The following is a 21,576-nucleotide window of genomic DNA, read 5'->3' on the forward strand; positions in this document are numbered from 1 at the left end:
GTTAGTTCACCTTTCTCTTGGGGTGCCACGAGAAAATAAGTTCTGGGATGTTTCTGTTACTAACACTGACAACAGAAAACTCCTGCTGTGCTGCTGCTGCATTTCATCATCGTGGCTGCTGGGGTTTTAAATTGCCCAAAGCAAGAAAAGCATCTGCAGCTAAGTTCATTTCTCAGGTGAACTCCATGGAGTTCCTGTGTTCTTTATGCAGGATTTAACTTGAGTAACAAAGTGCCAAACTTGGCATTGATTTTAAAATCACAAGCTATCATTATTTTTTCTTTTTGCTTCATTGTGGTATGTTCTGCAAGAGTCACGGTTTTAATTGTATTTTAGTCAAGTTCTCTCAAAGTCCATCCTTTGTCCTGCAGATGTGGGCAAGATTCATTGCTTTTCCTCAATCAATAATATAAATTAGCCAACACTTAACTCTCCATAAAAATTAATTGACTCCACATTGATTTGTCTCTCTCATGGTAGCACTGATATTTGTGTACGTTCTTCCCTTATTTTATTTTCTTATCAGTAATGATGTTAAACAAACATCAGGTAATGCCCAGGTAGAAGAGGGATAAGGATGAGGTGTTTTGAAGGCAAAAGTCCCATTAAAAGTCTCATTAAAAATGAGGAAAAGAGCAAGAGACAAATGAGGAGCGCTTTGCTGTGAGCCAGGCAGAGTTCAGGGGGAGGGTTTGTGGTTCCTGCCCTGCAGCACCCCAGGGAATGAAGGAATGAAGGAATGAATGAATAAATAAATGAATAAATAAATGAATGTCCTGATGCTGTGCTGCTCCACAGCTCCTGCCCAGCAGGCTCAGGAGAGGCAGGAACAGAACAGGAGAGCAGGAGCTGCTAAAGGAGGGAGCTGAAAATCAGAGCAGAAGCTGATAACCTAAACAGAAACTGATAATCAGAGCAAAAACTGATAATCAGAACAGAAACTGATAATCAGAGCAAAAACTGATAATCAGAGCAGAAGCTGATAATCAGAAGCTGATAACCAGAAGTTGATGGAGCCCCACTGATGCAGGAAGGTCACAGCAGGTTCTGGTGGAAGCACTCTGTCTGTCTCTGCCTCTCTGTCTGTCTCTCTCTCTGTCCCTCTGTCTGTCTGTCCCTCTGCACAAAGAGCAGGAGCAGAGGCAGCCCCTCCAGAACGAGGAGAGGAGCAGCTGCTGAGTGATTCAGCACAAGAATTTGGTAGGAAAGGAGCACCTGAGGGTCAGGCAGGTCCCCAAGCAGTGTTTGCTGAGCAGAGGGCTGGGATGGAACAAGTCCTGATTTGCAGTATCTTGGTAAAAAATGCCTTTTCCCAAAATCAAATGACTCCTTGAAGTGGCACTGCCCCAAACTACATCTGAGGGGAAAACAGCTGCACTAAGAATTCCCAGTTTGCCTCTAATCTTCATGTGAGGACTCTGACAGAAGGTGCAGCAGCCAGGAGCTCACAACTCTCCAAGGCTGCAGCTGCACACGTTCCCTTCTGCAAGGAGAAAATGAAGCCCTGGGGAGAACTCAGAGAGTGTCAGAGTGGAACCTCAGCGTGGGCAGAAGTGAGGTTATGCTGTGTATCCATATGGGTTTCACAAAATGCTGCTGCCTTTTGACACAATTCCCTCCTCTGACTCTTTGCAGAGCACACTGTGCTGCATTTCAGCCCTGACACTCATCTCTCCTGAATTTCTGCCCTGTGCTGTCATTTCTTGGATCACAGAAGTGAAATGTTAGTTCTTCTCTAGTTGCTCCTGCTATGAAAAACATCTTGCTGGAAACAGAACTCTTCTCAGATAATAATCATTTTACAGAATGTGCTGTTGCCTCACTACAGAACATCTGGACAGCTCCAGAGCAGGCTGTGTCCAGCCCAAACCCCATCAGTGCTCACATCCCCCCAGCCCTGCAGGTGTCAGTGGGTTCTGTCAATTCTGAGTGGGTTTCTGTCAATTCCTGAGTGGGTTCTGTCAATTCTGAGTGGGTTCTGTCAGTTCTGAGTGGGTTCTGTCAATTCCTGAGTGGGCTTCTGTGAATTCCTGAGTGGGTTCTGTCAATTCCTGAGTGGGTTCTGTCAATTCCTGAGTGGGTTCTGTCAATTCCTGAGTGGGTTCTGTCAATTCCTGAGTGGGTTTCTGTCAATTCCTGGGTGGGTTCTGTCAATTCCTGAGTGGGTTCTCTCAATTCCTGAGTGGGTTTCTGTCAATTCTGAGTGGGTTCTGTCAATTCTGAGTGGGTTCTGTCAATTCTGAGTGGGTTCTGTCAATTCCTGAGATCTGTTCTGCTGGACACAATAGTTCATCCAGGTTGGTGAAGAACAGAGCATCACAACTTTTTACATCTGACCAAAAAATGTCTGTGTGTCCCTGAAGTGCTGCTGAAAAACAACTGCCTATTGCAATCCATTCCCTGTATCCTTCCCCCATTTATTGATAAATCATGTATAGATATTCCCTGTATTCTTTTCCCATTTATTGATAAATCATGTACAGATATTCCCTGTATCCTTCCCCCATTTATTGATAAATCATGTACAGATATTCCCTGTATCCTTCCCCCATTTATTGATAAATCATGTACAGATATTCCCTGTATCCTTCTCTCATTTATTGATAAATCATGTACAGATATTCCCTGTGTCCTTCCCCCATTTATTGATAAATCAGGTACAGATATTCCCTGTGTCAGTCCCTCATTTATTGATAAATCATGTTCAGATATTCCCTGTGTCCTTCCCCCATTTATTAATAAATCATTCCCCCATTTATTGATAAATCATGTACAGATATTCCCTGTATTCTTTTCCCATTTATTGATAAATCATGTACAGATATTCCCTGTGTCCTTCCTCCATTTATTGATAAATCAGGTACAGATATTCCCTGTGTCAGTCCCTCATTTATTGATAAATCATGTTCAGATATTCCCTGTGTCCTTCCCCCATTTATTAATAAATCATTCCCCCATTTATTGATAAATCATGTACAGATATTCCCTGTATCCTTCCCCCATTTATTGATAAATCATGTACAGATATTCCCTGTGTCCTTCCCCCATTTATTGATAAATCATGTTCAGATATTCCCTGTATCATTCCCCCATTTATTGATAAATCATGTACAGATATTCCCTGTGTCCTTCCCCCATTGATTTGATATTAGTCCCAGTTTGGAACCTCGTGCTCCAAAATGAGAGAGAAACTCCCTCAGCTCAGCAGCTGGTGTGAGAAATGCAGAGAACTCCAGAGAAAGCCCTGCCCGAGGGGAGGCTGAACTCGGCAGGAGCTCAGCTGTGGGGTGATAAATGCTCTGTGGAGTTTTGTTTCAAGGGGTGATATTCAGTTCACAGGCATTCTCTTTGTCACTATTTCCTAAAATAGACTTGGTTTATTCCAGCTTCCTTTTGTTTTCTGTTGCTCAGTGATTGGCATTTTCCCTACACACATTAGAAGGAGAGGAATTAAGAAGTCAGACTCAAACTCTAATAAGGAAAAGCTATTTGTTTGCACTCAGTATTTTTTACTTTTTCTTGTTACACTTTCCTCTGTTAAACTGAGAGGATTATGTTGAACAAACAAACAGCTGTAAGAATGAAATTGTCTCCACTTCCAATGTTTCCCCCATTACTGCAGTGTTTTAGTGAATTAAACAGGTTTCTAAGCCTGCTTTTGTGCTCTCAGTTTAAGCACATTATTCAGTCACAAGCTCAGATAAACAGCTTGGCTGTTCCTCTTTGAAGCACCTACTCCAACACAGTGATCCTGCAGCCAGAACTTCTTCTACATTTTGAATTCTATTTTAATCCACGAGGAGCCCTACTCAAGCAAAGGAAAGCTGTTCAGAGTGAGGTAACACCAGACAGGATCTGTGCTGCAGTCAGCTGAAGGCTTCCAGGGACCTGGGGCCATTTCCCAACCTCCTCAAGTAAATTCCCTTGAATTTACTTCTGTAAACTCGCTTGAGTCATCTCCTTAACTCAATTTACAGTTGTCTGTATTGTACAAATTACTGCACAGAATTCATGGGAGGCACAGCAGAGTACAGGAGAACAGTTTGGAATAATCTATTCACCCATTCCTCAGGGTTAAACTGAACCATTAATTAAAAGCCAAATGAGCAATTGCATCCTGAAAGGGAGAGGTGTCAGAGGCAGAGCAATCACAGTGCCCTGTGACTGCCCTGCCACTGAGCCAGAAGGGCTCTGACACAAACAGATAAACCAGATTAACCAAACTGGCACCAAACTGACCCCAAACTGGCACCAAACTGGCACCAAACTGGCACCAAACTGGCACCAAACTGGCACCAAACTGGCACCAAACTGACCCCAAAATGACCCCAAACTGGCACCAAACTGGCACCAAACTGACCCCCAAACTGACCCCAAACTGGCACCAAACTGGCACCAAACTGGCACCAAACTGACCCCAAACTGGCACCAAACTGGCACCAAACTGACCCCAAACTGGCACCAAACTGGCACCAAACTGGCACCAAACTGGCACCAAACTGGCACCAAACGGGCACCAAACTGGCACCAAACTGGCACCAAACGGGCACCAAACTGGCACCAAACTGACCCCAAACTGGCACCAAACTGACCCCAAACTGGCACCAAACTGGCCCCAAACTGGCACCAAACTGGCACCAAACTGACCCCAAACTGGCACCAAACTGGCCCCAAACTGGCACCAAACTGGCACCAAACTGACCCCAAACTGGCACCAAACTGACCCCAAACTGGCACCAAACTGGCACCAAACTGACCCCAAACTGGCACCAAACTGGCCCCAAACTGGCACCAAACTGGCACCAAACTGACCCCAAACTGGCACCAAACTGGCACCAAACTGGCACCAAACTGGCACCAAACTGACCCCAAACTGGCACCAAACTGGCCCCAAACTGGCACCAAACTGGCACCAAACTGGCACCAAACTGACCCCAAACTGGCCCCAAACTGGCACCAAACTGACCCCAAACTGGCACCAAACTGGCACCAAACTGACCCCAAGCTGGCCCCAAACTGGCACCAAACTGGAACCAAACTGCACCAAAATGGCACCAAAATGGCACCAAACTGACCCCAAACTGGCACCAAACTGGCACCAAACTGGCACCAAACTGACCCCAAACTGACCCCAAACTGACCCCAAACTGACCCCCAAACTGGCACCAAACTGACCCCAAACTGGCACCAAACTGGTACCAAACTGACCCCAAACTGGCCCCAAACTGGCACCAAACTGGCACCAAACTGGCACCAAACTGGCACCAAACTGGCACCAAACTGACCCCCAAACTGACCCCAAACTGACCCCCAAACTGACCCCCAAACTGACCCCAAACTGGCACCAAACTGACCCCAAACTGACCCCAAACTGACCCCAAACTGACCCCAAACTGGCACCAAACTGGCACCAAACTGGCACCAAACTGACCCCCAAACTGACCCCAAACTGACCCCCAAACTGACCCCCAAACTGACCCCAAACTGACCCCAAACTGGCACCAAACTGGCCCCAAACTGACCCCAAACTGACCCCAAACTGGCACCAAACTGACCCCAAACTGACCCCAGCCTGGTCTGGGCAGGGTCTGAGCCTCCCAACCCTGGAGCTGCAGGACAGGAGCAATCCCAGCCACACTCACAGAGGAAAAGGAGAACAATGCCACATTCCCAAGGTTTGTCTGATTTAAATCATCACAACCAAGCTGCACCACTCACCACTGGGCTGATAAAGCAAAGAGCATTTTGTGAATGGTCTGCACAGAATTCACTCTGCACAAGCTCCCACCTCTAAGAGGGCTCAGTCTGAAAAACTCAGCAAAACCACACACTTCACCCCTGGCCCCCAGGCATTCGTGTGGCTTACTCCAGCTTTATCAAAAGCCCCCCAGAAAGAAGATAAACTGGCTTGAAAACAGCTTTAAAAGCAAAATATGATAAAATATTCAGAAGAAGATCTAAGAGATGTATTCCAGGAAATATTTACACATTTAAATCTTTCCCTGCCATTGCCACTCAGGGCTGTAAGTGGGTCAGAGCTGCTGCAATGCTCCCCTCAGAGCCTGAACTGCTCCATTCCACCATCAAACCACAACCCTCAGCCATCTCAGCAGATCAAAAACAAAAACCACAAGTGAATTCTGGCTGTTGAACACTCAGTGAGGAAGCAGCGTTCACCCCAGAGTCTGCAGGCTGCACAAACACCCAGAGCACACAAAGGGCTCAAACTGCACCAGTCACTTCTGCTGCCTTTTACAGTGATGGAAAAGGAGCCACAATGCTGGGAAAAACGTAATGCTATAGCCACAAATGGCAGCTGAACTGCTGCTAAAAATGCCCACAAAATCATGGGAAAAACCAGATAAATCATGGGAGAAATCCAGATAAATCATGGGAGAAATCAAAATAAATAATGGGAGAAATCCAGATAAATCATGGGAGAAATTCACATAAATAATGGGGAAAATCCAGATAAATAATTTGAGAAATCCAGATAAATAATGGGAGAAATCCAGATAAATCATGGGAAAAATCCAGATAAATAATTTGAGAAATCCAGATAAATAATGGGAGAAATCCAGATAAATCATGGGGGAAAATCCAGATAAATCATGGGGGAAATCCAGATAAATAATTTGAGAAATCCAGATAAATAATGGGAGAAATCCAGATAAATCATGAGATAAATCCATATAAATCATGGGAGAAATCCAGATAAATCATGGCAGAAATCCATATAAACATGGCAGAAATCCAGATAAATCATGGCAGAAATCCAGATAAATCACTGTAAAAATCCAGATAAATCATGGCAGGCCCCCAGGCTGCAGAGCCCAAAGCAGAATGCCCATCTGACTCACCAGTCTGTGGCTGAGCTGGATGCTGAGCACAGGAGACCCGGACAGGTTGTAGGAGAGCTGGGGCAGAGGCTCCACTTTGATGGAGATGAGGTAGCTGCTGGCTGAGATCATGCAGTCCTTGTAGGCAGCAGCCTCAGCAATCCTTGGGAAGAAGTAAATGTATTAAGGAACAACAACAAGTGATTTTTTAGTTCAGCAAAGGAACACAGCACCCCTTTTTCTGTTCCTCTAGGGCAGCAAGATCTGGCCCCAAAGGATCCCAGAGCCCAGGAGTCACACCTGTAAATTATAGGGAACTGATAGCAAAGGTTCTCCTCCACCCTGCTCCTCCTTGTAAAGGTTTGCAAACCCTGCTGGAAGTGTTGGGGGGAATTAGAGAATCCTGTGAAGGGATCCAAACAACTCCCCTGAGTGAGAGGAAGCTTGCAGGGGGTTTCAGAGATAAGAGATAAATCAGTGTGTGAGACAGACACAAAGGCACACAAAGGCTGGAAGGTGTTTAGAAGTGATTTACAGCTTTACCTTGAAAAAGAGATGATGTCCAGTTAGATTTGTCAGAGGGAAAGACAGGTCACAATGCAAACACTGAACTTGCCTAAATAGCTGATTAGTGCAGGAAATGCAGTAATTCTAGTGGGAAGTAATTTTGCAGTACAGAAGAACCCTTATTTTAAAGTAAAACTTACGAGTTTGGCATTTTCACACATTTAGGAGTAACTGGGATGGTTTCAGGGCAGGATTTTTACACTCCCAGTGCCAGACTGGGCAGGATTCAGTGACTGCTGTCACCTGGCTCTGGAGCAGGTGGATCAATGGGTTTTACCACAAGAAATTTGAGTCCTGGTGAATTAACACCAGCTTGGGTTTCCAAACATAGCCCAGCACTGGAAAGAGCAGTTTGAAAGCAAATTAAAAACCACCTTGTTTGCATCCAGCACCTGTCTGCAGTGCTTCCTTATTTTCATTTCAGAAAAGAAAAAAAAACCAAAAAGAAAAAAAAACCCAAAAAACCTGCTGCAGACATTCAAAAGCTTCACTTGGCAGGGTCACAGAACAGAACTCATCCAGCAGAACCCCTGAGTTCTGACCTTGGAAAACCCACCAGGATCAGAGATTACTTCTGCTCCCAGACACCAGCACGTGAATGGAACTCGTCCATCTGGAGGCAGAATTTACTACTCTGATAAATAATAAATAATAATAATAATAATATACACTCTGATGTGACAATTTGAGTTTGGATAAGGACTCATCCTCAGTTTGAGCTTTCTCCTACACAGATAAAGAGCAAGGACGCTTTTCCCACACCCCTTATCAGCTTGTTTTAAATTTAAATTGAATTTGGTGGATTTGAAGCGTGCCAGGTCCTCATCAGAAGCAGGGGATGGTGTTTCTGTGCTGCACAAGCCTCTCTTCCCCTTGCCCTGGGTGTCAGGTCCACATCCACACACCCTGCTCTGAGCAGGGCTCAGAACATTGCTGGGTTTCGTTTTCTTTGGGTAAAGCATCAAAAGTTGCTCCCCTTAGAAACTGGTATTTATGTAGTCTGAAAATAGAAATAATCTGTCTGTACAGCACAAAAGCTCCAAGAGTTTTGGTTTTGGTTTTCCACCACAAAAAAAGAAAAGTTCAGGTTTCAAATTACAGGTGTTTAAATAGCCCAGTGGTAGAAGGAACACAAAAGAAATCCTTTAAAACAAACTACTCTGAGAAAAAAATTATTCTACTGAAAAGTAAGCAGAAAAGTTATGATAGTAGGGCACAAAAAAGAACAGCAAGCAGAAGAGAAGTGCACAGTTATTTTTAAAGCGTCTTTGAGTACCTGGGGTTTGGTTCCACAGAGGAAAAATTGCTAAGGCAGCATTCCCTGCATTATTGCCTGTTTGGATGCTGCTCTGGGCAGACCTGCATCCACACTTTTACAGACATCAGCTTGTAGTGCATTGCACACTCAACATTTCCAGCAGGTTGAGTAAATTGAGTTAAATCCAGGAGCCTTTTCCTCCCCTGTGTCTCTGCTGGACACTGTGACAGGGCAGAGCTTCACTCTCAGGAGTCTGAGAACAAACAGCCCAGGGGAGCAGGGATGATCTCCAGCTTGTCCTGCCCAGATTCCAGGGAATGCACTCAAATATTGCATTTCTGTTTCATCTGCTGTACCAGGGCCTGTGACAGTGCCTTGGAACACAGAGCTTTGAAATGCAGCAGCTTTAATCTGGAGTTTGCTAACTCACACCTAAGTCAGGATCACTTTCATTCTCTTTCTCCCTTTGAAAAATTGAGATTACATCCTATTACCTTAATAAATTGCATTGATTATCCTCTTTGAAAAACATAAGCTCTCCTAAGTTATTGCCTCAATTTCTTCATGTGATACAAAATATTGCAGTGATGGCAAAGCTGCCTTCAGCCACCTGCTGTGTCCTTTCCTCGAGAGCAGGGCAGGCAGCAGCACAGCTGGAAATGTCACTGAGGAATCCCTGTGTGATTATCTCAGTGTGATCAATCTGCATCGAGCTCCAGGCTGGGTCAGCCCAGCAGGGGGGTTCTTCACCCCCAGGGTCACAAAGGAGAGCTCAGGAACTGGGGCAGGGAAGGAGAAAATCCCTGGGGTGGGAAGGGAAAAAATCCCTGGGCAGGGAGGGAAGAGAGAAAATCCCTGGGCTGGGAAGGAGAAAATCCCTGGGCAGAGAGGGAAGAGAGAAAATTCCTGGGCTGGGAGAAAATCTCTGGGCAGGGAAGGAAGAAAATCCCTGGGCAGGGAAGGGAAAAAAATCCCTGGGCAGGGAAGGGAAAAAAATCCCTGGGCTGGGAAGGAAGAGAGAAAATCCCTGGGCAGGAATGGGACAATCCCTAGGCTGGGATGGGACAATCCTTGGGGCAGGAATGGGACAGTCCCTGGGGCAGGAATGGGACAATCCCTGGGGCAGGAATGGGACAGTCCCTGGGGCAGGAATGGGACAGTCCCTGGGCTGGGATGGGACAATCCCTGGGGCAGGAATGGGACAGTCCCTGGGGCAGGAATGGGACAATCCCTGGGCTGGGATGGGACAATCCCTGGGCTGGGATGGGACAGTCCCTGGGCTGGGATGGGACAATCCCTGGGCTGGAATGGGACAGTCCCTGGGGCAGGAATGGGACAGTCCCTGGGCTGGGATGGGACAATCCCTGGGGCAGGAATGGGACAGTCCCTGGGGCAGGAAGGGACAGTCCCTGGGCAGGAAGGGACAATCCCTGGCACCCCCAGGAGCTGGGTGCTGCTCCTTTCCTGCTGGCAGGAAGAACCCAGCAGAGCTCCGAGTGGGAAGGACTGACAGTGTAAACTGATCCTCACAGCCAGGGAAAACCAGATGGAAAGAGTCACACATTTGCTTAAAAGGGCTGTAATGGTGTGCATGAGTGGCCTTGCAGAAATCCCCTGGGAGCTGTGCTGCTCAGGGTTATACAGCTCTGCATTTGCTTTATCTTATCTGCTAATGATTCACTGATGTGGCACATAAAGCAAAAGGTCTTTAAAGAATTGCTGGTCTCCTGTTATAAAACTGCCTTATGGGTTTCCAGGGTTAGGACTCAGGTTTTGTCTAAAGAGGGATGTTATGTTTTCTTACTTATTTCATTAAGTGCAAGCTTTATCTTCATATGTGCTAGGAGGGAAAAAAAAAGCAATTTCCTTTTATGAGACAGATTAAATTATGAAATTCTAGCAGCAGATCTGATGAATGGAAGGAGAAGACAAAGAAAGACAAACATGTCGCTATGGGAATCTATTTTATTGCCACCTAAAATAAAACACAGTGTAAACTGCAGTGTCTCTAGTTAATGGCTGCACTGCAGGGCCAGGGCTGTGCCTTGTCATTTGTTTGCAGCTGATAAAAACACGAGTGCTGCTGGTATCAGCAGGGAATGAACAGCCTGCCAGCTGGGGGGGCACACTCACCTGGTGTCTGCAGGGTTGATGTTGTGGAAGAAATAATGCATGTTGTGGTAGAGCAGGCCCACGATGGTGATCCAGGCTGGGGAGAGGGAGAGGGTTATTCCTCTGAGCAGAGCCAGGCAGAGAGCTCTGTCCTGGAGCTGGAACTCTGAGTTAATCCCAGCCTCACACAGACCTGCACACCCTGCCTGCAGAGCTGTGGCTGCTCTGTTCAGTGAAAAGCTGAGAGCACACAGCACAGACACCCCAAGGGAAACAGGGATGCACCCCAAGGGAAACAGGGATGCACCCCAGACTCAGCTGGAGAACCCTCAGCTGTTCCTGGCACACTCAGAGCCCAGGGCAGAACGGGGCAGGGGCAGCAGGGCCAGCCCAGCCTGGAACTGGAGCTCAGAGCAGCAATCAGCCCCAGCCCCTGCCCACACCCCAGCACATTCTGGGCTCTGAGTGAAGGCACAGATGAGTATTTCCTCAGTGAGCCACACTGGTGGATTTTGCTATCCCTTTTGTTGGGTTCCAAGTATTTACAGTGTCAGCTGTGCAAGGTGAAATAACAGATTTTTTAGGCTAGCTCATCTGGACAGTGCAGAAGTGTGGCCTGAAGGCTGAAATTGCTCAGAAGTGAGCTTCAGCTGGAAAAGAGTAAAACATTTAATGCCTTGGATCATTTCAGGATACCAAGCATGACAATGTTCTGGAAAATCAAAGAAAATCTGCGTGGTGAGGAACTGTACGAGTGGGAAAGGAAAACAACTCCTCTGATGCTATTTTTGGCATTACTAGTTGGTTGGCAATTACAGTTATTCCAGGCTGGGAGGATTTGCAGTCTCCAGCCAGAGCCTGGCAGTGCACAGAAACACAGCTGTCAGCAGCAGCCAGGCAGACAGGTCGGTGGCTAGCAGGGGATTTCTCGCTGCAGGCTGTTTGCACTTTGTGCAGGGAGGGACCATCCCTGCAGAGCTGCCTGCAGAAAGGGCTCGGGGTGGGTCAGGCTGTGGGCTGGCATTCAGGGCTCATCAATCACATTTTAAAGGTTTGAGGAGGGAGGTGGATGTTTTTGTAAACGGGCTCCTTCGATCTCTGAGTAAAGCACAGATAATTAACCTCAAATTTTGTTATTTTAGAGTTGATGAAAGGTGCGGATTTTACCATGCTTCTTTTTGAGATTTTAAAAATTTTGGCATAGGTGTGGATTTCTGAGTTCTGCCTTCTGCCATGAGTTTGTTTTTCATCTGCATTCTGTTCCTGTGGCTGCTACTGCCTAAACCTGTCATTTTATAGTTTCATTTTATACAAAAGAGCAATTTTGCATTAGGGGATAGTTAATACCTGATCTGACATCCTGGAATTCCTTAAGAATAGTCAGTTCAGACAATTAAAGAAAATAATTATGAAATTATGTCTCCTCTGATGTAACAATGTGTCAGAATTAAATGAGTCTCTGTTGCTCAGCTCCATTATTCAATATTAATTCAGCTGGTATGAAACTCCACCACATTAATTGCTCATTAGTATGACAGGACCACTGCTGCTTGCTCTGACCCAGTGCAATCCACAGGGATCAAACCAATTACTTGGAAAAATAAAGTGAACCAAAACCTGCTCTAAAGCAAAATAATTTTCAGGTACCTGTGCACACTTCTCTCTTTCATCTTTTCCTTACCTTTGCCATGGAAAGCTTCACTGGGAATGGAAATGTAGCTGAGCCCTCGGGATGGAAATCGATAGTGGGACACGTTGAGGGTCTGAGGGTGCATTCTGACCACAGCATAATCTGTGGGAGAGCCAAACAAACACATCAGCAATCAGTGGCCCTGCACCCAGCCTGTCCAGCCTGGCTCCAGGAGCTGCTGCACCTCTTCACTCACTCCCAGAGTCTGCAGACAAGGGGCCAAAACCCCAAATGCAGCACTGCCCTTCCTACCTGCCTGCTCTGGGGCTTGGGGCACTCTGCTGCAGCAGCTGGGCAGAGCAGAGCAGCAGGACTGACACTGACACTGCAGCAGATCTGACACTGCAGGATTGACACTGCAGGATTGACTGCAGGATTGACACTGCAGCAGCTCTGACACTGCAGGACTGACTGCAGGATTGACACTGCAAGATTGACTGCAGGACTGACACTGCAGGACTGACACTGACACTGCAGGACTGACACTGACACTGCAGCAGATCTGACACTGCAGCTCTGACACTGCAGCAGCTCTGACACTGACACTGCAGCTCTGACACTGCAGGACTGACACTGCAGCAGCTCTGACACTGACACTGCAGGATTGACTGCAGGACTGACACTGCAGCTCTGACACTGCAGCAGCTCTGACACTGCAGGATTGACTGCAGGACTGACACTGCAGCAGCTCTGACACTGCAGCTCTGACACTGCAGGACTGACACTGCAGGACTGACACTGCAGCTCTGACACTGCAGCAGCTCTGACACTGCAGGACTGACACTGCAGCAGCTCTGACACTGCAGCTCTGACACTGACACTGCAGCACTGACAATGCAGCAGCACTGACACTGACACTGCAGCACTGACAATGCAGCACTGACACTGCAGCTCTGACACTGACACTGCAGCAGGATTGCACTGACACTGCAGCAGGATTGCAGGGACACGGGAGGGGTTGGGGCTGCTCAGCTCATCCACCCCTCACAGGTGAACCCCTACAAAGCAAAGCAGCAGCCAGAACAGAGAAATAAAACTCTTGGATCCCTGCAGCATCCAGAGATGCAGATGAAAACAGAGTGCCAACACGCTAGCCAGCAGTAAAATAAAATTCTCCAAAAAGGTCACAACTATCTATATTATTTTCAGTCTCTTGGAAAACCCTTGCAAAGATTAAGGTTTTCCAGCACCAAAACCACTCCACGGGCTGCATTTGAGCTCTAGGCCCTCTAACTCTATTAGCACAGCATTACTCAATCCTTCACACTTAATACTTACTCTGAATTCCTCCCCAAATAACCTGAGGGGAGCTCAGGCACAGCCAGAGCCATCACCTGCAGCCTGACTGCACAGACATCTCTCTACAAATAAAAACCAGTTTTATTTTATATTCCCTCCCCAAGAGGGAAATGATGGGATTTGCTTTCCCCTGTGTGCTGGCACAGGATGGGACAAACCCAGGAGGGTTTGGGACACAGAGCAGAGGGAGGGACAAACCCAGGAGGGTTTGGGACACAGAGCAGAGGAGGGGACAAACCCAGGAGGGTTTGGGACACACAGAGCAAAGAAAGGGACAAACCCAGGAGGGTTTGGGACACAGAGCAGAGGATGGGGGGAGCACAGGAGGGTTTGGGACACAGAGCAAAGAAAGGGACAAACCCAGGAGGGTTTGGGACACAGAGCAGAGGAAGGGACAAACCCAGGAGGGTTTGGGACACAGAGCAAAGAAAGGGACAAACCCAGGAGGGTTTGGGACACAGAGCAGAGGAAGGGACAAACCCAGGAGGGTTTGGGGCACAGAGCAGAGGATGGGACAAACCCAGGAGGATTTGGGACACACAGAGTAGAGGAGGGGACAAACCCAGGACACAGAGCAGAGGAGGGGACAAACCCAGGAGGGTTTGGGACACAGAGCAAAGAAAGGGACAAACCCAGGAGGGTTTGGGACACAGAGCAAAGAAAGGGACAAACCCAGGAGGGTTTGGGACACAGAGGGAGGGACAAACCCAGGACACAGAGCAGAGGATGGGACAAACCCAGGAGGGTTTGGGACACAGAGCAAAGAAAGGGACAAACCCAGGAGGGTTTGGGACACAGAGCAGAGGATGGGACAAACCCAGGAGGATTTGGGACACAGAGGATGGGACAGACCCAGGAGGGTTTGGGACACAGAGCAGAGGGAGGGACAAACCCAGGAGGGTTTGGGACACAGAGCAGAGGGAGGGACAGACCCAGGAGGGTTTGGGACACAGAGGGAAGGACAAACCCAGGAGGGTCTGGGACACAGAGGATGGGGACAGCACAGGAGGGTTTAGGACACAGAGCAGAGCTCCCAGCCCTGCCCAGCCCCACCTGCCACCGTGGAGGAGCCCTCGAGGGTCAGGGAGCTGCCGTGCAGGTTGAGGGACAGGTGAGCCATCACGGTGTCGATGGTGTGGATCAGGCTGCCGAACACCTCGGGGGTCTGGGGAGGAGACAGGGCTGTGAGTGCCACAGCTGGGCACAGCTGGACTGTCACACAAATGGATTTCACACTTCCCAAAATGCAGCTTTATAGACCAGCTCCACACAGCTGCTGCTCCAGCCTCTGACAGCCAGGTATGCTCAGAATGAGGCCAAGAACTGTGCAGAAATATTCTGGCAATACATAAAGATTGGTAGCAGATCTTTCTTGGAACACGAGCTGAGACATTACAGTTTGACCTTCCTTTCATCTTTATTCAAATGCTCCTCGGTGTAAAAGCTACTTAAACCCTCCAGGTTGAAACTGGTTTCATAAAGTCTCAGAGTTAATGCATGTTTCAGTAAAAAGGAAATCTGTTTTATCTGAAATCCATTTACAGCAGAGATGATCAAGGATTTGATGCTAAGAACTTAAATCAATTAGACATCCTCTGTCTTAAAAGCATTTTAGGCTCCAATGAGACCTCCCTGTGCTTTAGCTTCTCCTTCCCTCAGTTTAAAAGCTCTCTCTTCTGAAATCTGTGCTTTCTTAAGATTCAAGCAAAAAACTGAGGAAATTTCTGGATTCACCCTGCAGGTATTTCATCAGTGACAGATGATAAAATAAGTCATGGTGCTAAAACAGCAAACAGAGTAATTCTGACACCAGTTCTGTTCCCATCCCAGTGAATTTGTGCAGCTGAAGGAAATCCCATCCGAGGCCACTTGCTTACCTCTGGTCCATCAATCCAGTCAGACATCAACATAAAGTCTTCAACAGCTTTTAAAAATGCCTAAAAAACAAATAAAATTAAATTATTTATTTTAATGGTCAGGTGCATCTCCTGGGCAGGACCCAGGGCAGTCCCTGCTGGGATTTTCCTCAGGTTTATGCCAAGATGTCAAACCCACTTCAATTCCATCCCAGGCACAGATCCACCTCCCCCTGCAGCACCCAGCTCTGTGACTTCCCAAAGCGACTTCATTTCATTGAGTTATTTAGTGAATTATTTTATTGGAAGTGAATTATTTTATTGGGAGTCCCAGCCCTGTGTGGGTGCAGTCAACCCTGGGGCTGACACTCTCCAGTTTTACCTAAACCCACACCACACCTGTAGCATCACAGAGGGGTTTGTGTTGGAAGGGACCTTAAAAATGATCTCTGAGCCCTGCTAAGCCTGGCCTGGGACACTGCCCAGCCCTGGGCAGCCCTGCTGCTTGCACTCAGAGGGGGAAGAGGGAGCACAGAAAATTGCACTGAGAAGTAAAAGAAAAAACCCCACATTTCCAGCTTAAACTCGTGTATTAAAAAGCCTTCAGGGAATGAATATAGTGAAGTTCCACTGTGAAATGTGAAGGCAAACATAACAAACCCCAAGTCAGATTTGTCAGAAGCAATTCATTAAAACGTGTGTCAGTAATCAGGAAGTTTATTGCACATCACTTAAATCAAATTTCCCTGCCAATCAGGCAGAGACAACCACAAACAATCCCTGCAGCTCAGGCCTTGCACAGAATGAGCTGCAGACAATGCAGGGCTCTCCATCCATCAGCAAACCACAGGCTGGATGGGCAGGACTCGTATTTACATCCCAAAATAGCTCTGCTGCAGATAATCATGTCCCACATTTGTCTGCAGATAATCATGTCCCCCATTTGTCTGCAGATCACTGTCAGGGCACACAAAGCAGCATCAGACAGCACCGAGCACGCTGGGGTGATGTGGGAGCCAGCTCTGGTGTCTGGCAGGATGGCTTCCATTGCAATGTACAGCCCACACCAAATTTTCAGCAAAACAAAGGAAACAAGGCATTAAAGCTTTTTAGAAGGGCTTTTGCTGCACATTAAAGCATGATCCGTGAAATCCAGGCTTTGGAGTCTGCAAACACTGAGCTTTTACCACAGTGTCTCAATTGCTGTCCCTGTCATTTTCAGAAGGTTTATTTGTATTTTTTGTGTGAGTAAAGCCCTTGTCAGTCTGGAATTGCCCCGAGGCTCAGGGAACAATCAGAGCTGATCCCTGCAGAGTGGCTCAGACAGGAACTGGTGCCCATCACCTCCCACAGCCCCAGCTCTCAGCTCCCAGGCACACAGACCTGCTCGCTGTCCCTCCTGGGTTAGCCTGCACAAAATAAATTCCTTGGCCCCGTTTCAGTGGGGACAGTGATGTCCCCTCCCCTGGCAGGCTGCTCCAGAGCTCCACAGCCCTTTCAGGGAAGAACTTCTCCAAGATCCAACCTGAGCCTCCCCTGGCTGCCCCTGAGGCTCTTTGTTCTTGTCCTCGTTATTTGGGAGGAGACCCAGCCCCTCCATGTCCTTGGTGGATGGGTCCAAAGGCATGAAGTGATATTTTTAGGGACTAGTGAGACATTTCAACTCTTTTCTCTGCTTGCTGCTCAGCTGCTGCTGCTCCCCAAAGCAGCCACTGCTTTTTCCTTGGTGGTGTCTGCAGGGAGGCAGAGCTCTGCACTCACCTCAGCCAGGCTCTGGGCAGTCTGCTCCGACAGGGATTTGTTGGGCAGGCTCAGGGACACGTTCTGCAGGTGCCCCAGCAGGGAACTGGGGCCCTGGGAGCTCCTCCAGTCCTGGCTCAGGGTGCTGATGATGGGCTGGTAGGCGTTGGTGGGGAGCTGCAGAGACAGGATCCAGCAAAAATATCCCAAATTATCCATACAGCCACCAGGAGAGACAGGACCAGCACAACACATCCCAAATTATCCATACAGCCACCAGCAGAGACAGGACCAGCACAAAACATCCCAAATTATCCATACAGCCACCAGGAGAGACAGGACCAGCATAAAACATCCCAAATTATCCATACAGCCACCAGGAGAGGCAGGACCAGCACAACACATCCCAAATTATCCATACAGCCACCAGGAGAGGCAGGACCAGCACAAAATATCCCAAATTATCCCCATGGCCACCAGGAGAGACAGGACCAGCACAACACATCCCAAATTATCCACACAGCCACCAGGAGAGACAGGACCAGCACAAATATCCCAAATTATCCACACAGCCACCAGGAGAGACAGGACCAGCACAAAACATCCCAAATTATCCATACAGCCACCAGGAGAGACAGGACCAGCACAAAACATCCCAAATTATCCATATGAACAACAGGAGAGACAGGACCAGCACAACACATCCCAAATTATCCATATAGCCACCAGGAGAGACAGGGCCAGCACAAAATATCCCAAATTATCCTTATGGCCACCAGCAGAGACAGGACCAGCACAACACATCCCAAATTATCCATACAGCCACCAGGAGAGACAGGGCCAGCACAAAATATCCCAAATTATCCTTATGGCCACCAGCAGAGACAGGACCAGCACAAAACATCCCAAATTATTCTCATGGCCACCAGGAGAGACAGGACCAGCACAAAACATCCCAAATTATCCATACAGCCACCAGCAGAGACAGGACCAGCACAAAATATCCCAAATTATCCCCATGGCCACCAGTACTTGGGAGCCCAAGAGGGGAGAAGGAAAGAAAGGAAAGGAAGGAAAGGAAGGAAGGGAAGGAAGGGAAGGAAAGGAAGAAGAGGATGGAAAGGAAGGAAAAATTATCAAAATGGTTTTTAGCCTCCTATGTTTTCAAAGTTAACAGTAATATTTCAGAAGTTGCTACTTTTTTTTTTTTCTTTTAAATAAAGTAAATATTTTCTTTCTCAATGAATTTCCTTTGTGTTCCCATCTTCCCACATCAGCTGGAACTCCTGCCTATGCACACCCAAAGCATTTCTAATTGAGGTGTGAAAATAAATGCCCTTAAGGGAATGGAGCAGGGAGGAGGGTCTGGGACTGGGAATTAGGGAGGGTCTGGGACTGGGATTTAGGGAGGGTCTGGGACTGGGATTTAGGGAGGGGTCTGGGACTGGGATTTAGGGAGGGGTCTGGGACTGGGATTTAGGGAGGGGTCTGGGACTGGGATTTAGGGTTCTGCTGTGATGGGAGGAGTTCTGAGCACTGTCCTACCACGGGCTTGGTAGTGGTTGTCATCAGGGACCATGGAAGAGTTGAAGAAAGCAGAACTTGCACACCTGGGGAAATACAAATACCAAACAGAGTGTTAACAAATCTGAATTTTTTATATCAGATACATAATTTTATATATATATATACACATATGTATGTATGGATATATGTGTGTATATATATATATTTATGTATATATATGTGTGTATATATGTATATATATATATATTTATTTATATTCCTCCTTCAGGCTGAATCAGCTCTAACTGAAAGCAACAGATTTGCTGTTCTGTGGACTTTATTTATTTGCAGTACTGTAGCCACACAGCCTTGTTTAAAAAAAAATTTAATTTTCTGATTCTCTCATCAGTTTTATTCCATCATTTTATTACAGATGAGCATTGCAGTAGTTGAAGCCTTACACACCTAAATATTTGTTTGCAAACAGGAGATTTCAAGTGTCAGATCTCAATAAAAAAGGTCAATGTACAGTGACAGCACTGACATCCATCTTTCTCCTGCAGCTCCTTCCCCAACATTTACAGAAATTCTTTAGGGTTTGGGGTTGTTTAATGAGCAATGAATAATGATCTGTGGGCAGTTTTATGGAAGATCTTGTTCCATTTCTGTGCAGGGATGTTGGGGCTCTGCAGAAATGATTCCAGTCCCAGCTCCCTCCCCAGGGCTCCCTCACATCCTGGGTCTGAATTGTCCCAGATCCAATCACACCCACCAGGGCCAGCTCAGCAAGGCTCTTCCACACCAGGAAATCTGCACTATTTAAATATCTGAAAAACGTTCAGAGCCCGTGGAAACAAAGCTGAGGAGCTGGGAGGGAAGGGCAGGGTGCAAATGGTGCCCTGCAGTGCCATGTGAGCACGGCAGGAATGCCTTGGCAAGACAGAAAAATAAACTCCATCCTGGATGGCTTCCAGCTGCTCCATTTTAAAAATATTGATTCCTTTCTGTGCAAAGCAATTTATTAGTCATTTGTGATAGAGAAATAAATTTTTCTTCCAATCTACATCTTACCAAGAGTTATTATTTGCCAGCAGCACGGAATTTCAGTGCAACCCAGCCCTGGTTGCATAGACAGGAGCCATTTCTCTCACAGATCCAAAAGGAACACGAACATTCATTCAATTCAAAACCAAGGTGTCCTATTTTCTTGTGTCAAAGCACATTACCCTGCTCCAACCCTGCTAGAAATCCTCCAAAATCAATAAATAGGTGCATTAACCTTTCTTTACTATGTTAATTACTATTGTAATGTCCATCACTTCCTCTGACAATATTCTAATTTCATACATTAACTGGGAAATTTTATGAAATCTGATTAGTCTATTATTTTGATGAGGAAAGCCAAAATTAATTTGCCACATTTCTCAAGTGCTCCAAAACAGCTGATCACATTAAAACAATGTTTTAATGGAATTCTTCTGACTAATCAAACAAATGTATACCTGGCATCCCTTTACATTTGAATTCCTGAGCCCCTGGAAAATACCCATCCAGCTTCACTTTCAATTCAGAGGCTATACATTCATTTTTCACAGCATTCTGACATTTCTGATATTTTCCACAGCGTTCTGATATTTCACAACACTGCAAAACCAGTGAAGAGTTCAGGAAAACACCATGAATGCCATGCTGTGAGCTCACAGACCCTCAGAGCACGAACAGCTCGAGGAATTAATCCAGGACCTTGCCCCTCAGCCCCTAAAACCCAGCAGGGATTTGGGGCTGCACTGGGAGCCCCAAGGCTCAGCACAGAGCGGGGAGCTGGAGCCTGGGCTGGGATTGCTCCAGGGGAGCAAAATCCTCCTCACAGGGCTGCTGAATCTGGGCATGCAGGGGTTAAAAAGAGCTCTCTGCATTTATTCACCTCCCTGGCAGGGAGCAGGGCACACATATTGATGAACTGGGGCAATTTCAAAATGTGCTGCTCCTGAGTTTAGCAGCAGAACATTCCTGTGGAGCTGCATTAATCACAGAGTGTGATTAACGAGCTGGGCAGTGTTATAGTAACCCTCCATTGTTGTCGAAGATACAGCAGCCAAATACAAAAGCATTTTTTCCACCATGACCAGAGCATTATAAACTTTTCAAATATTTTAAAGTTATTTCCTGTATCAAATTACTACCAAATGAGTACTGTTCAATTAGAAGTTTTGACAACTTTTTCATGGGAAAAATATTTTTAAATTTAAAAAACCTTAAGCAAAATTCCTACAATTTTTTGTGACAAATCAAATAATTTCATTATGTTCCCATAGGTGGAGGGTTTTCTTTTTCAGTGACTTCAATTCTACATAAACTAGCTTATACTTTAATTTTTTATTTAAAAAATTATGTATTTGATTGGTGTAATCAAACCTGGAAGTACAAACAGTGATATTCTCATTTCCAGGCAGGCACCAGGAATTCTGTGGTAAGATGGTTCTGGGTTTAAAAGCACCACAGCTATGGGGTAATGCCTTAGCTGCTGGAAACCCTGTAAGAACAAATGGAAGTAAGAACTGCCAGGGCAGCAGGATGTTCTGGTGCCCCATGGCTTTGTTCCAGCTGGATTTCTGATTGCTGCTCACACCTCACACCTGCCCTGCAGTGCCAGGTGATTGTGCAGAGCCAGAGGGGCACTGGCAGCGTTTGCTGGCCTGGCTTTTATCC

At 46.7% G+C, this 21,576-nt stretch overlaps 1 protein-coding gene across 2 annotated transcripts in view; it reads right to left on the reverse strand.

The window, feature by feature from the left end:
• ADGRD1 (adhesion G protein-coupled receptor D1) overlaps window positions 1-21,576 on the reverse strand; it is a 124,871-nt gene that overhangs the window by 87,416 nt on the left and 15,879 nt on the right. For both annotated transcript variants that reach the window (XM_033076176.1, XM_033076175.1), the window contains 7 exons: window positions 18,907-18,971; window positions 17,383-17,538; window positions 15,643-15,702; window positions 14,819-14,930; window positions 12,458-12,568; window positions 10,798-10,873; window positions 6,861-7,002 (listed from right to left, as the gene is read on the reverse strand). In XM_033076176.1, the coding sequence (XP_032932067.1) occupies window positions 6,861-7,002; window positions 10,798-10,873; window positions 12,458-12,568; window positions 14,819-14,930; window positions 15,643-15,702; window positions 17,383-17,538; window positions 18,907-18,971 (722 nt within the window). The remainder of the gene's footprint in view (window positions 1-6,860; window positions 7,003-10,797; window positions 10,874-12,457; window positions 12,569-14,818; window positions 14,931-15,642; window positions 15,703-17,382; window positions 17,539-18,906; window positions 18,972-21,576) is intronic.

The sequence above is a fragment of the Catharus ustulatus genome, chromosome 18 (assembly GCF_009819885.2).
Source record: "Catharus ustulatus isolate bCatUst1 chromosome 18, bCatUst1.pri.v2, whole genome shotgun sequence".
NCBI classification, from domain to species: Eukaryota; Metazoa; Chordata; class Aves; order Passeriformes; family Turdidae; genus Catharus; species Catharus ustulatus.